The sequence below is a fragment of the Narcine bancroftii genome, chromosome 12, assembly GCF_036971445.1.
Source record: "Narcine bancroftii isolate sNarBan1 chromosome 12, sNarBan1.hap1, whole genome shotgun sequence".
NCBI lineage: Eukaryota > Metazoa > Chordata > Chondrichthyes > Torpediniformes > Narcinidae > Narcine > Narcine bancroftii.
In genome coordinates, this window is record NC_091480.1 from 72,280,040 (window position 1) to 72,292,044 (window position 12,005).

The 12,005-nt window shown below is 45.7% G+C and overlaps 1 protein-coding gene across 6 annotated transcripts in view; it reads left to right on the forward strand.

The window, feature by feature from the left end:
• Nucleotides 1-12,005, forward strand: part of LOC138747523 (thyroid hormone receptor alpha) — a 471,266-nt gene that overhangs the window by 427,467 nt on the left and 31,794 nt on the right. For 4 of the 6 annotated variants that reach the window (XM_069906806.1, XM_069906805.1, XM_069906808.1 and 1 more), the window contains one exon: nt 2,123-2,223. In XM_069906806.1, coding sequence (XP_069762907.1) covers nt 2,123-2,223 — 101 coding nt within the window. Of the gene's footprint in view, nt 1-2,122; nt 2,224-9,718; nt 9,831-12,005 lie in introns of all 6 variants that reach the window. The other 2 variants (XM_069906810.1, XM_069906804.1) reach the window with 1 other exon arrangement.

The following is a 12,005-nucleotide window of genomic DNA, read 5'->3' on the forward strand; positions in this document are numbered from 1 at the left end:
TCTCCATTATTCCTATAACATCATGCCCTCCAATATGCAGTTGAGCCTCAAGCTCATCCATTTATTTCTTATACTCCATGCGTTCATGTATAATACCTTTAATCTGTTACTCCCCACACCCCTCACCTTGTTACCTGATGCACTTGGCCATACTCTCCGATCTTTTTCTGTTTCTTCTGCCCTTTTAATTTCACTGCCTATCTGAACTTTTCCTATTTTCTCTTTCCTATCCATTGTCCTATCACTCAGGTTCCCATTCCCCCCCCCCCCTGCCAAATTAGTTTAAACCATACCCAACAGCTCTATTAAACCTGCCCCCCCCAGGATATTGGCCCCCTTTGGGTTCAGGTATAATCCATCCTTCTTGTAGAGGTCATGCCTCCCCCAGAAAAGATCCCTATGGCTAAGAATCTAAAACCCTGCCTTCTGCACCAGCCCCTCAGCCACACATTCATCCGTCTGATCCTTCCATTTTTTCACCCACTTGCACAAAGCACAGGTAGCAATCCAGAGATCACTACCCTGGATGTCCTGTATCCTAGATTCCATCCTAACTCACTGTAGTCCCTCTTCAGGACCTCCTTCCCTTTTTTATCTAAGTCATTGGTACCCACATGTACCAAGACATCAGGCTGCTCTCCCTCTCCTCTCAGAATACTCTGGACCCGATTTGAGATATCTCGCACCCTGGCACCTGGGTGCCTGGGAGGCAACACACCATCCTGGGAGGCAACACACCTGGTGAAACCCAGCGACCTGGGTTCAAATCCAGCACTGTCTGTGAGGACATGTATGTTCACCCCGTAACTTGCTGGGTTTTCCCTGAGCGCTCCGGTTTTTTCCCACCCTCCAAAAACATAGGGGGTTGGGAGCTTCAATAGGTGGTACTGAGTTCCAAGGCCAGAATTGGCCTCTTCTGTATAGATGATGCACCATCAATTACTCAAAGACTGAGGTTGAGAAATCAATATTCACTAAAAAAAAATCCAGCAGCTTGAAGAGGGGGCTATGGAACAGTCACCTTTATACAGGAGGTTGTGGGAGGGACCCCTCAGGTACAGTTGGCCAATGGGTGTGCCCGACCAGACAAATACATGCCACAGTGGTTTACCGCAACAGTAAATAAATTTAATTTAATTGAAAGATCTGGTGTCCATTCATGAAGAAGAGTAGGAGAGTTTCCCAGTCAATACTGGACCCTCAGCCATCTTTACCAAACTGAGTGGCCTACTCATGTTCCTTTATCTTGTGATCTTGTAAAACAAGATTGTCTGCTGCTTGTAAACCCTGACTGTGTATAAATCAACTGCCACAATTCCTAAAATTACAACAGAATGAAAACACAAAATGATAAAGGGCTGCAAAGCAATGGACTTGTTGAGGGTGTGAGCATTGCATCTGAGTGTGCGTACATGCAGGTTCTTTCTTGATTTGTCCAGCAAGTCTCAGGAAAGTCCAATTAAGAGGACAGATATAAAGGCCACTAGTTTTTCTCTCATGTGAGGAAGGGCTCAAGGAATCTCACTCCTTTGAAAGGATTAACTTTCTTTCCTGATCCCCAAATTTCTCACTTCCAACTGTGACCCAAAATTGACCATCCTTCGTCATGCAGAGGTAGAGAATGCTCCTACTCCCTGAGATAAGGAAACTTCTCCTTCTCAGTTCTAAAGTGCCAACCTTTCAGCTTGCAACTAACCCCCAGGTACCAGGCTCTTCCATCAAAAGAAGGAGCCTTGCAGGTTCCAGCCTTTCAAGGGCTGCGCAGTAAGTGTATCGATTAGTGCAACGCCATTACAGCACCAGCGACTTGGATTCAAGGGCTGCGCAGTTAGTGTATCGATTAGTGCAACGCCATTACAGCACCAGCGACTTGGATTCAAATCTCGCACTGTCTGTAAGGAGTCTGTTCATCCTCCCTGTTTCCTATGGGTGCTCCAGTTTCCTCCCACCGTTCAAAAAGTACTGGGGTTGTAGGTTAATTGGGTGTAATTGACCGGTATGGATTCATGGGCCAGAAGGGCCTGTTATCATATTGTATGTCTAAATTTTTTTTAATTAAACATTTGTTTTTAATTTCCTTCAGTGGCTCTGTATTCTGATTCTCCCTGTATTTGTCTTTTAGGGTACATTCCCAGTTACCTGGAGAAGGATGAGCCCTGTGTTGTCTGTGGTGATAAGGCGACTGGATATCATTACCGCTGTATCACGTGTGAAGGCTGTAAGGTGAGTATATGATAATAAGGTTTTTAACAACGTGCTGGTAAAGTAGTTCCTCTAAGTTCTTTTGCTTCTCCTTACTCTCATCCGCAAGATTTTGGATGTTTCCTCAACAGTGTGGCTCGGTAACATTTTGTCACAATAGCGTCTGCTTCGACAGAGAATGAAGTTCCTTGCTTGGCCATTTTAGTGCCTTGAGCAAGTGGCCTTCGACTAGGAGATTGTTGCAAGTCTTAGAGTTATTGACATTTTATTCACCTTCAACACTTTCATGTGCTCTTTCACAGGGCTTGAGGAAAGCTGGGTATGCCAGCATTCTATTGCCCAGCCCTTATCTATCTGTGTGACTTGCTAGTTACCTCAAGGGCTTTTGAGAGTCGGGAGTCATAGTGTGTGCCAAATAGACTAGACGCGGTGAGAACAGTAAAAATCTTTCCCTTAAAAATGTATACATCAAAAGGCAAAAAACTACACAGGCAGGGAATCTGAAATAAAAACAGAAAATCATCTGTGGAGAGAGAAAAAAGATTATGAGGTTTATGACCTTTAATCAGAAGTAGCAGGAGGGTTGTAAAGATTAGCAACCTGATGAATGGAACTTGACTTGAAATGTTAATTCTGCTTCAAGTCAACGTCCTTTCATCAGATTGTTGATTGCGACCACCTTTCCTGGTTCTGATTAAAGGTCATTAACGTGAAATATAATCTTGTTTTTCCCTCTCCACAGATATTGCCAGATGCGCTAGGTTTTGTCAATAGCCTGTGTGTTTTTTTTTACCTTTATCTCATCATTCTTGCATTATTAAAACCTGTAGCCGGCTTCACTTTGAAGTTGAACCTGTTATGTCCACCTGAGAGAGCAGGCCAGGCTTCAGTTCGATGTGAAAATAATGTCTCCAAGTTTGTGGATGACTTGTCCAATGGCTCTGCTCCATGGTGATCTGCTGGAACCCAGGTCATTCAATTTCGGATCCGAGACCCATGGATATGTTTAAGTGCAGATGCTTCCATCTGAGTGAACTGTCCGCTGCCAGAGTTTTCTTTCTCCGTGGATCTCTTTCCTGTTGTTAGAGGTCAGGCATCTTTAAGATTGATATGTTCCATCCTTCCCACCTTATGATAGCCAGATCTTTTTATTACGATGTGCCTTTGAAAATGCCCAGTCGTTCACAATCATGAGATCACTGATTGTAACGAAGCACAGTCTGTGTACAAAACATTTAAGTGGCCATTCTCAGAACTGATAACTCAGAATTATCACCCCCAGTGCTCATGACATTGCGGTTTTAAGTGGTGGAATGTTTGGTGTAGCGGTTAGAGCAACACCTTAACAGCGCCAGCGATTGGGAATGGACCTGGATTCGAATCCTGCGCTGTCTGTGAGGAGTTAGTGCATTCTCCCCATGTCTACATGGGTTTTCTTTGGGGGCTCCGGTTTCCTCCCACCCTTCAAAAACATACCGAGGTATAAGCAAATTGGGTGGCATAGAGTCGTAGGGCCAAATTGCCCTGTTACTATGCTGTATATGCTAAATTTTTTTTAAATTGAAGAAGTGCAATTTTTGTCCCATAAAACACAATGTTTGTTGCTGGAGACATTGCAGTTTTGCCTCACTAGAACCAAAGAACATAGAACCCTATAGCACAGAAACAGGCCCTTTGGCCCATCTAGTCCCTGCCCAAATATTATTCCGCTTAGTCCCACTGAGCTGCACTCATGCCATCACCCTCAAACATGCAGCTATCCAAATTTTTCTCAGGTCAACATTCACCACTGCAGCTGGCAGCTCGTTCCACACTCCCACCACTCTGTGTGAAGAAGTTCCCCTTAATGTTTCCTTTAAACATTTCCCCTTTCACCATTAGCCCACGTCCTCTGGTTTGTATCTCGCCTACCCTCAGTGGAAAAAGCCTCTTGTCTATCCCCTTCATAATTTTAAATACCTCTATCAAATCTCCCCTCATTCTCTAACGCTCCATTCAACCATTAATCTATTCGGCCTTTCCCTGCTACTCAGCTCCTCAAGTCTTGGCAACATCCTCGTAAAGCAACCATTCTGCTCTCTGCAATGAATGTTTCTTTATCCTACTACAAATGTCAAATCTGGTTTCCCTCTAAATACACTGGCTGAGGGCAGCATGACTACCAATTAATTTCCAATTCGCAAATTGAATAGACAAGGTTTTAAATTTTGATTTATAATTGGTTAAATGATCTCCGTCTTGCTTTTGACATCTACTGAATTTCAAGCGCTGTTTCTTCATCATCTCAAAATCCTAATTTCAGCCCTCATTTGTCATTGCTCATTGGGATACTTCTCAACGTGGCAAGGGTTCCTTCAGGCAATGCATTTCAGATCCCAACCATTCTGTGGATTAAAAGAAATTAATCTTCCCTCTGAGCCTTCTCATTATGTCTCAGAGTCGCAATTATTAAGGGTGTCTACATTGGGAAAAGGTCAATACATTTATCCTCTCTAGATTGTAGGCTTGCTGAATGTATTAATTTTTCCCACTAAATAACTTTACTACTGTCACAATTGCTGCAGGCATCAGTTTGGAAAGCAGTGCCTTCAGATTAGGAAGGAGTTCAAAGCTCCGAATTCATTTGCTCATTTGTGGCTTCTTCTTGTGGGAAAACAAGTTAGTCAGAGTTTGCCAATAAGGGTTTTAGAGCAGATAATTGTGCACACTTGTTTTGGCATGTTTAAATGATTAGATTGTTCATAAGGCTTCCAGTCCCCAACACTTACAGAAAGTTAGCTCACATTGTTTTTTTTTACTGAATTGTTCCCATTGTAACCACAAGCTATGGAAGCATTAGCTAATGAGCTGACAGTTATTGTGTTTTGAATTGACCACTGCTAAGCTGAGTTCTCTGGTCTCAGAAGCCGCTGATGTGGGACCACGTTTATCTTTCCCCTCATGCCAAAGTCCAAAACCAGATTTTCAAATTAATGCATCCCCACTACTTTTCCCAAGTGTAGATTCAATGCGCCATCCAGATGAGATTTGTGCCCCTTGATCAATTCTCCCTGAATAAATGCGGGAATTTCTGCAAGAACATTCTGTGAAAAGTATTGGTTTGTGTGTGATAGGGTTGATGAGAAGGTTTAGAGCATGGAATGTAAGAATCGATCAGACCAGTGACCAAAAGTGAAAGGTCAATAGGAAATTGTTAAAGACTGGGGCTCCATTGTACTGCTGCTGGATGAATAATCACAGAAGAGATCCTGGAATCCTCTCTCAAAGGCTGTTGAGAGATTTATGTGCGATTGGAGTGCCATCTTTCAGATGAAAAATTGAAATCCTTTTTCTTTCTTTGGGACCATAAAAGATACAATGGCACTATTTCAAAGAACAGCAAGATAGTTCTGCTGGGTGATCCAGCAGTTTTTATTCCAGACTTAAGAATCAGATCATCTGACTTTTATTCCATTTGGTTTTGTGAGTGATTGCAGTGCACAAGTTGTTTGAATTTCCTAAGTAACGACACTAAATACTCTTCAAATACACTTTGTGGCTATTAATCCCATTCGGATGTTTTGAAGAAGAAATACAATAGGCTCTATATAATTATGTTTCCATTTTTTAAACTTTGAAAAAGCTCGAGCATCAAAATCAAAGGATTGAAAGGTCAGACAATCCCATTCCCAAATTCTGATCCAAGCCAAAGAGGCATTAGAAACAATAGGATTACCCTAACTCAGCGAAAGAAAATCCCATCTTATTTTAATTCGCAATGTGCGGCATTTGACAATCTTATAGATTCTACATTACCAGTACAGGAAATATATCAATAAGATAGAAAGAGAGCAGAGATTTACTAGAATGTTGTCTAGACTTCAGGAACTGAGTAAGAGGGAAAAGTAATGTGGTGGAACGTGGTACTGCAGACATGTCCAGACATGTGCTCACTGGGCTGGGCAGGCTGGCCCGCCTTCTGTACCTGTAGCCCCTCCACATAACATCCCCAAATAAAGGCTGAGAGCCCTAGTCTTCTCTTCTCCTTCATACCTGCCTTGGACATGAGCCAGCAGCATGTAGAGGCATGTCTGGGTCTTCTCACCAAAAAAGCCTTCGTGTCTGCGAGTGGTCATTGATCACACCACAATTTATTGATCAGAAGTTGAAAGTGCCCTGGACAAGACAATCCAACTGGAGAAGCTGGAGATCAATCCAAAGGATACAGGCCACTGTAAAGTTTGATATGTGGCTACGCTGTTTGAAGACCTACCTGAGGCGTGACAAAATCACAGCTGATGGTGATCAGTATGACCTGCTCTTTGCAGCGGTGGGCCACCAAGCGTACCAATTAATTTGCGACTGCACCAAATACGAAGAGTCAATGGCCCTACTCCGACAGCAGTATGGAGTCGTGAGGAACACGATGTACACACGCTTTCAGCTTGGCTCCTGACGCCAAGGTCTGGGTGAGTTGGTCGATGACTTTGAGGGCCATACGGGAGCTGGGATGAAACTGCAGGTGCCGGGACATGACTGCGGCGATGTACCAGGAGGAGCTCATCCGCAATGGGCCAGTCGTTGGATTCTACTCACATTGAATATGGGAATGACTCCTGGAGAAAGGCAATCGGTCCCTACACTAAGTGGTGCAGATGGCCAAGTGATGGAGACTGCTCAAAAGAACGCGGAGGCTTACTCAGCGGGCCACAGAGCCACCAGGTGGGGAGAATGGATTACACCATCTTGGGACTCAGAGTCCCTGACTGCCACTGCCACCGCCGAGTAGAAGAGGTGCAACTACTGTGGCCAAAGCAAACACCCATGAAAGTAATGCCCGGCCCGTAGCACGACCTGCTCGAACTGCTGGAGAAAAGGACACTATGCCAGCGTATGTCATTCTAAGTTCATCTAGAAGTGCTGCATGTGGACCGTGACCCGTGTTGTCATTTCCAGTTGCTAAGAAACAAACTTCCGGCCCGAGGGCGTGACAACACACAGGGACATCACATCCAGCTCCACTTCCAGACTTCACCCACCGCATGTTATCCATGAGGGCAGCCATCTTCATGATCTACTGAGTGGTCATCTTGGCGGCAGCTGACCCAACAATATAGCAGCAGTGATTCGGACAGCGAGCTGACATTAGCTTCCATCGTGCTGGACCAGAGTAGACCAAACCAGCTGGGACGATTGATGATGGACATTGAGGTAAACAGTCACACCACTGACTGCCTGTTCAGCACAGGAAGCACCGAGAGCTTCATACACCCGGGCATAGCTGAAGTTATTCCCTGACCGTGTCCCCAGCACTAGCCTCCAAATCCCTCTGTGCAGAAATCCGCAGGAGATGCACCTTGACCCTAACCGTGGGGGGCACCAAATATAAGAACTTTAGGCTGCTGGTGATGCCCCACCTCTGCACACCTGTCACATTGGGGTTGGATTTACAGTGCCAGCTTAAGGATGTGCTGATGCAGTTTGACGGGCCCCACCCCACCCCCTCATCGTCAGTAATAACCAATTCTGGAAGACCCCTCCCCTCCCCTGAAGAGGCCCAATCACTCGCTCGAATGCCGGGTCAGGCTCCCGACTTGCGGTCTGGCCACCTTCCCTCTGCTGTTCCAAAACCTCACCCCAGACTACAAACCTGTGGCCACTAAGAGCAGGCAATATGGCCCCGAGGACAGGGAATTCATTAAGGTGGAGGTGGAGCAGCTGCTTGGGGGGTGGTTGGGCATAATAGAACCAAGTAACAGTCCTTGGAGGGCTCAACTAGTGGTGATGAAGAGTGAGGAGAGGTACCAGATGGTGATAGACTACAGTCAGACCATCAACCGTTTCTCCTTACTGATATAGCTGATATGGTGAGAGATTGCCAAGTATAGGGTCTTCTCTACCATAGATCTCAGATTGGTGTATCACCAAATCCCAATTCACCCAAAAGACTGGCCATACACGGTGTTTGAGGCCAATGGCTGGCTCTACCATTTCCTATGGATCCTGTTTGGCCTCACGAATGGGGTGTCTGTGTTCCAAAGGGAAATAGACCACATGGTGGATGACAATGAACTAAAGGCAATGTATCCATATCTGGACAATGTCACCATTTGCAATCATGACCAGAAGGAACTCATTGAGAACCTACAGAGGTTCCTGGCCACCGCAAAAGCCCTCAATTTCACATATAATAAGATAAAGTGCGTGTTTAGCATCAAGCGGCTGGCAACCCTGGGGTACATGGTCCACCATGGAGCATGGTGTCATCGCCTCTGACCCCCGATCACATGCGGCCCCTTCTGGAATTACCTCTGCCACAGAACCCCAAGGCTTTAAAAAATATGCCTGGGGCTCTTCTCACATTATGCCCAATGGATCCCCAACTATGCAGACAAGGCCCAACCCCTAGTGAAAGCCAGTACCTCTCCCCCATCGGCGGAAGCCCGTAAGGCTTTCGAGGACATCAAGGATGAGATTGCCAAGGTGGGGATGCACGCCATTAATGAATACATCCCGTTCCAAGTGGAAAGTGATGCCTCTGACTTAACCCAGGTCACCACACTGAACCAAGAAGACAGGCCAGTGGCATTTTTGCCTGCACCCTTCCAAGGCCCCAAACGTAGGCACTCTGCCGTCGAGAATTTGGCACAATGGAGGCCGTGCGCCATTGCAGGCACTACTCGGCCCTGTTGATGGACCAGAGGACCATCGCTTTTATGTTTAACAATAAACAGCAGTGTAAAATAAAAAATGACAAGATCGTGAGGTGGAGAATTGAGCTGTCCATCTACAATTGAGATCTTGTACTGGCCGGGCAAGCTCAATGAGCCACCCAATGCCCTGTCCAGGGGATCCTGCACCAGGGTGCAAGTTAATCACCTCCATACCCTCCATGATAACTTCTGCCACCCTGGGCTCACAAGGCTCTACCTTTTTGTGAGGGCCCGTAACCTCCCCTACTCAGTGGCAGAAGTCAGGGAGCTGACTCCCAGTTGCCTGGTCTGTGCAGAATTCAAGCTACAATTTTACAGACCAGAGAGAGCCCAACTCATCAAGGCCACTCGCCCTTTCAAATGCCTCAGTGTGGACTTCAAGGGGCCCCTCCCATCCACGAATCGAAACATCTACTTCCTGAGCATCGTGGACGAGTACTCATGTTTCCCATTCGCCATCCCCTGCCCAGACATGACCACATCCATGGTCGTCAAAGCACTCCGCACAGTATTCGCTCTGTTCGGATACCCCAGTTATGTTCATAGCAACCAGGAATCTGCCTTCAAGAGTAAGGAGTTGTGGCAATATTTCCTTTCCAGGAGCAGAGCTACGAGCAGAACCACCAGCTACAACCCCCATGGGAATGGGCAGGTGGAGAGGGAGAATGGTACGATCTGGAAGGCAGTCCTTTTGGCCCTCAAGTGAAAGGGATGCCCGTATCCCAGTGGCAAGAGGTCCTTCCAGAAGCACTGCATGTCACCAGGTCCCAACTTTGCATGGCAACTAATGCAATGCCCCATGAAAGATTGTTCTCCTTCCTTAGGAGGTCAGTGTCGGGAACCACGCTGGTGGTCTGGAAGCATGCTAGAACACACGAGGCGAACCCACTGGTTGAGGAAGGGGACCACCTGCATGTGAACCGCCAGTATGCGCTGGTAAGGTACCCGGACGGCTAGAACGATACAGTGTCTATCCAGGACCTGGCGCCAGTGGGGGCCTCAGCACGGGAGGTGCACCCAATACCCTGGGCGGCAACTAGTCGGCTTCAGGGATCACCCTGACAGATGAAGTAGTGATCCATCTCCAATACAGCCCCCCATGATTTTTTTCTTCCCCACCCCCCCTGCCCCTCCACCACTGTTATAAATTCCCCACCCTCTACAGACCCAGTAGACATGGACACTGTTCAGCCCTCTAACACCCAGTCGAGCGAACAAGCCACCGTTCCGCTGGAACCTATGATACAGGCAGCAGTACTTCGGAGATCTCAGCGCCGAATAAAATGACCAGAGTGGATAAACCTTTAGACTGCAAGACTCATGCCAATGGACATTGCCCCGCATCACCCTGCCAGATTTCATTCAAAAAAGGAAGGGTGAATCTGGTGGAACACAGTACTGCGGGCATGTCCTCTCTGGGCTGGGTTAGGCTGGCCAGCCCTCTGTACCTGTAGACCCTCCCCATAAGATCCCCTAATAACGGCCAAGAGCCCTAGTATTCTCCCTCATGCCTGCCTTGGGGGTGAGCTAGCAACATGTAGAGGCATGTCTGGGTTTCCTCATCAATAAAGCCTTTCTCTCTTGCTTCATGTCTGCGGGTGGCCATTGATCGTGCTACAGGTTAAACAAGTTAGGACTTTATTCCCTGGAGTGAAGAAGAAGGGGTGTAGATTTAATATTGTGAGGGGTATTGATAGAGTAAATGTAGGTAGGTTTTTTTCCACTGAGGTTAGGTGAGATGCAAACCAGAGGACATGGATTAAGGGTGAAAGGGAAAAAGGGAAAAAGTTTAGGGGGAACTTCATCACACAGAGAGTGGTGGGAGTGTGGATCAAGCTGCCAGCTGAGGTGGGGAATGCAGGCTCAATTTTAACATTTAAGAAGAATTTGGACAGGTACGTAGATAGGTGAGGGATGGAGGGCTATGGACTGGGTGCAGGTCAGTGGGGCTAGGCAGAAAAAATAGTTTGGTTCAGACGAGAAGGCCCAAAAGACCTGTTTCTGTGCTGTAACGTTCTGTGGTTCTAATTAAAACTGAGAAAGGTAGGAACTACTTAAAGAGATGAACAAATGTTAAAATTTGAGGAAGTTCCTTGAAAGAAATTTGCCACCTGGTTAGAAGTAAAACATGAAAGTCGGCAGACACCGTGATTGAAGCAAAAACACGATGCTGGAGAAACTCAGCAGGTCAAACCGTGTCCTTTATGTAGCAATGATAAAAATACATAACCAGTGTTTCAGGCTTAAGCACTTCACCCGAACTGGGCGCCTTCCGAAATTTTGCTCATACCTTGATGAAGGGCTCAAGTCTGAAACGTCGGTGATGTATCTTTTATCTTTGTTCTATAAAGGTCACGGTTTGACCTGCTGAGTTTCTCCAGCATCGTGTTTTTACTTTACCATCTAGGTAACCGAATATAAATGGTGTTTTGAAGATTATATCATGAATGGTTATATGTTTACTCTCCTCTTGGTCCCATTAACCTAAGTCCTTCAGTGTTGCTCTCATTTCCTTTGTGATTGTTTTGGCAAATAAAATACAATTTTCTGTGATAAAAGTCACAGCACAAATTACTGACAGAAATGAATGGTAAAGCCACAGTGTGCAGCAGAATATAATTTGTTACAAATTCAATTACTTTTAATGATGAAGTTTCACATCCCAGGAAATGTACAACCCCACATTAATTTGCTGAGTAATTTGCACAGAGTCTCAAATTAAACTTTATCCTTTTGAACATCACAGAAAAATCAAACAAATTGAGTCATTAAAATAAAAATAACAGCATTTTCAAAATCAGTTAAAGGAATTTGAACTTGAGGAGCAACTCATGGCCTGTGTTATAGTGCACAAGTCCATTAGATGAATAGGATTTTTTAAGGTCATATTATAGACATTAGATCTGTGTGATTATAGACTTTAGAAGAATAAGAGGTGACTTCATTGAAGCATATATGATCCTGAGGTGGCTCGAGGAAAGGATATTGCCAGGATTAGAGGGTTCGAGTCATAGGGAGAAACAGGATAGGCTGGGGTCTTTCTCCCCTGGAGCATAGAAGGCCAAGGTTTGAGCTTGTATATACTGTAAAACCAAAGGGCATAGGTAAAGC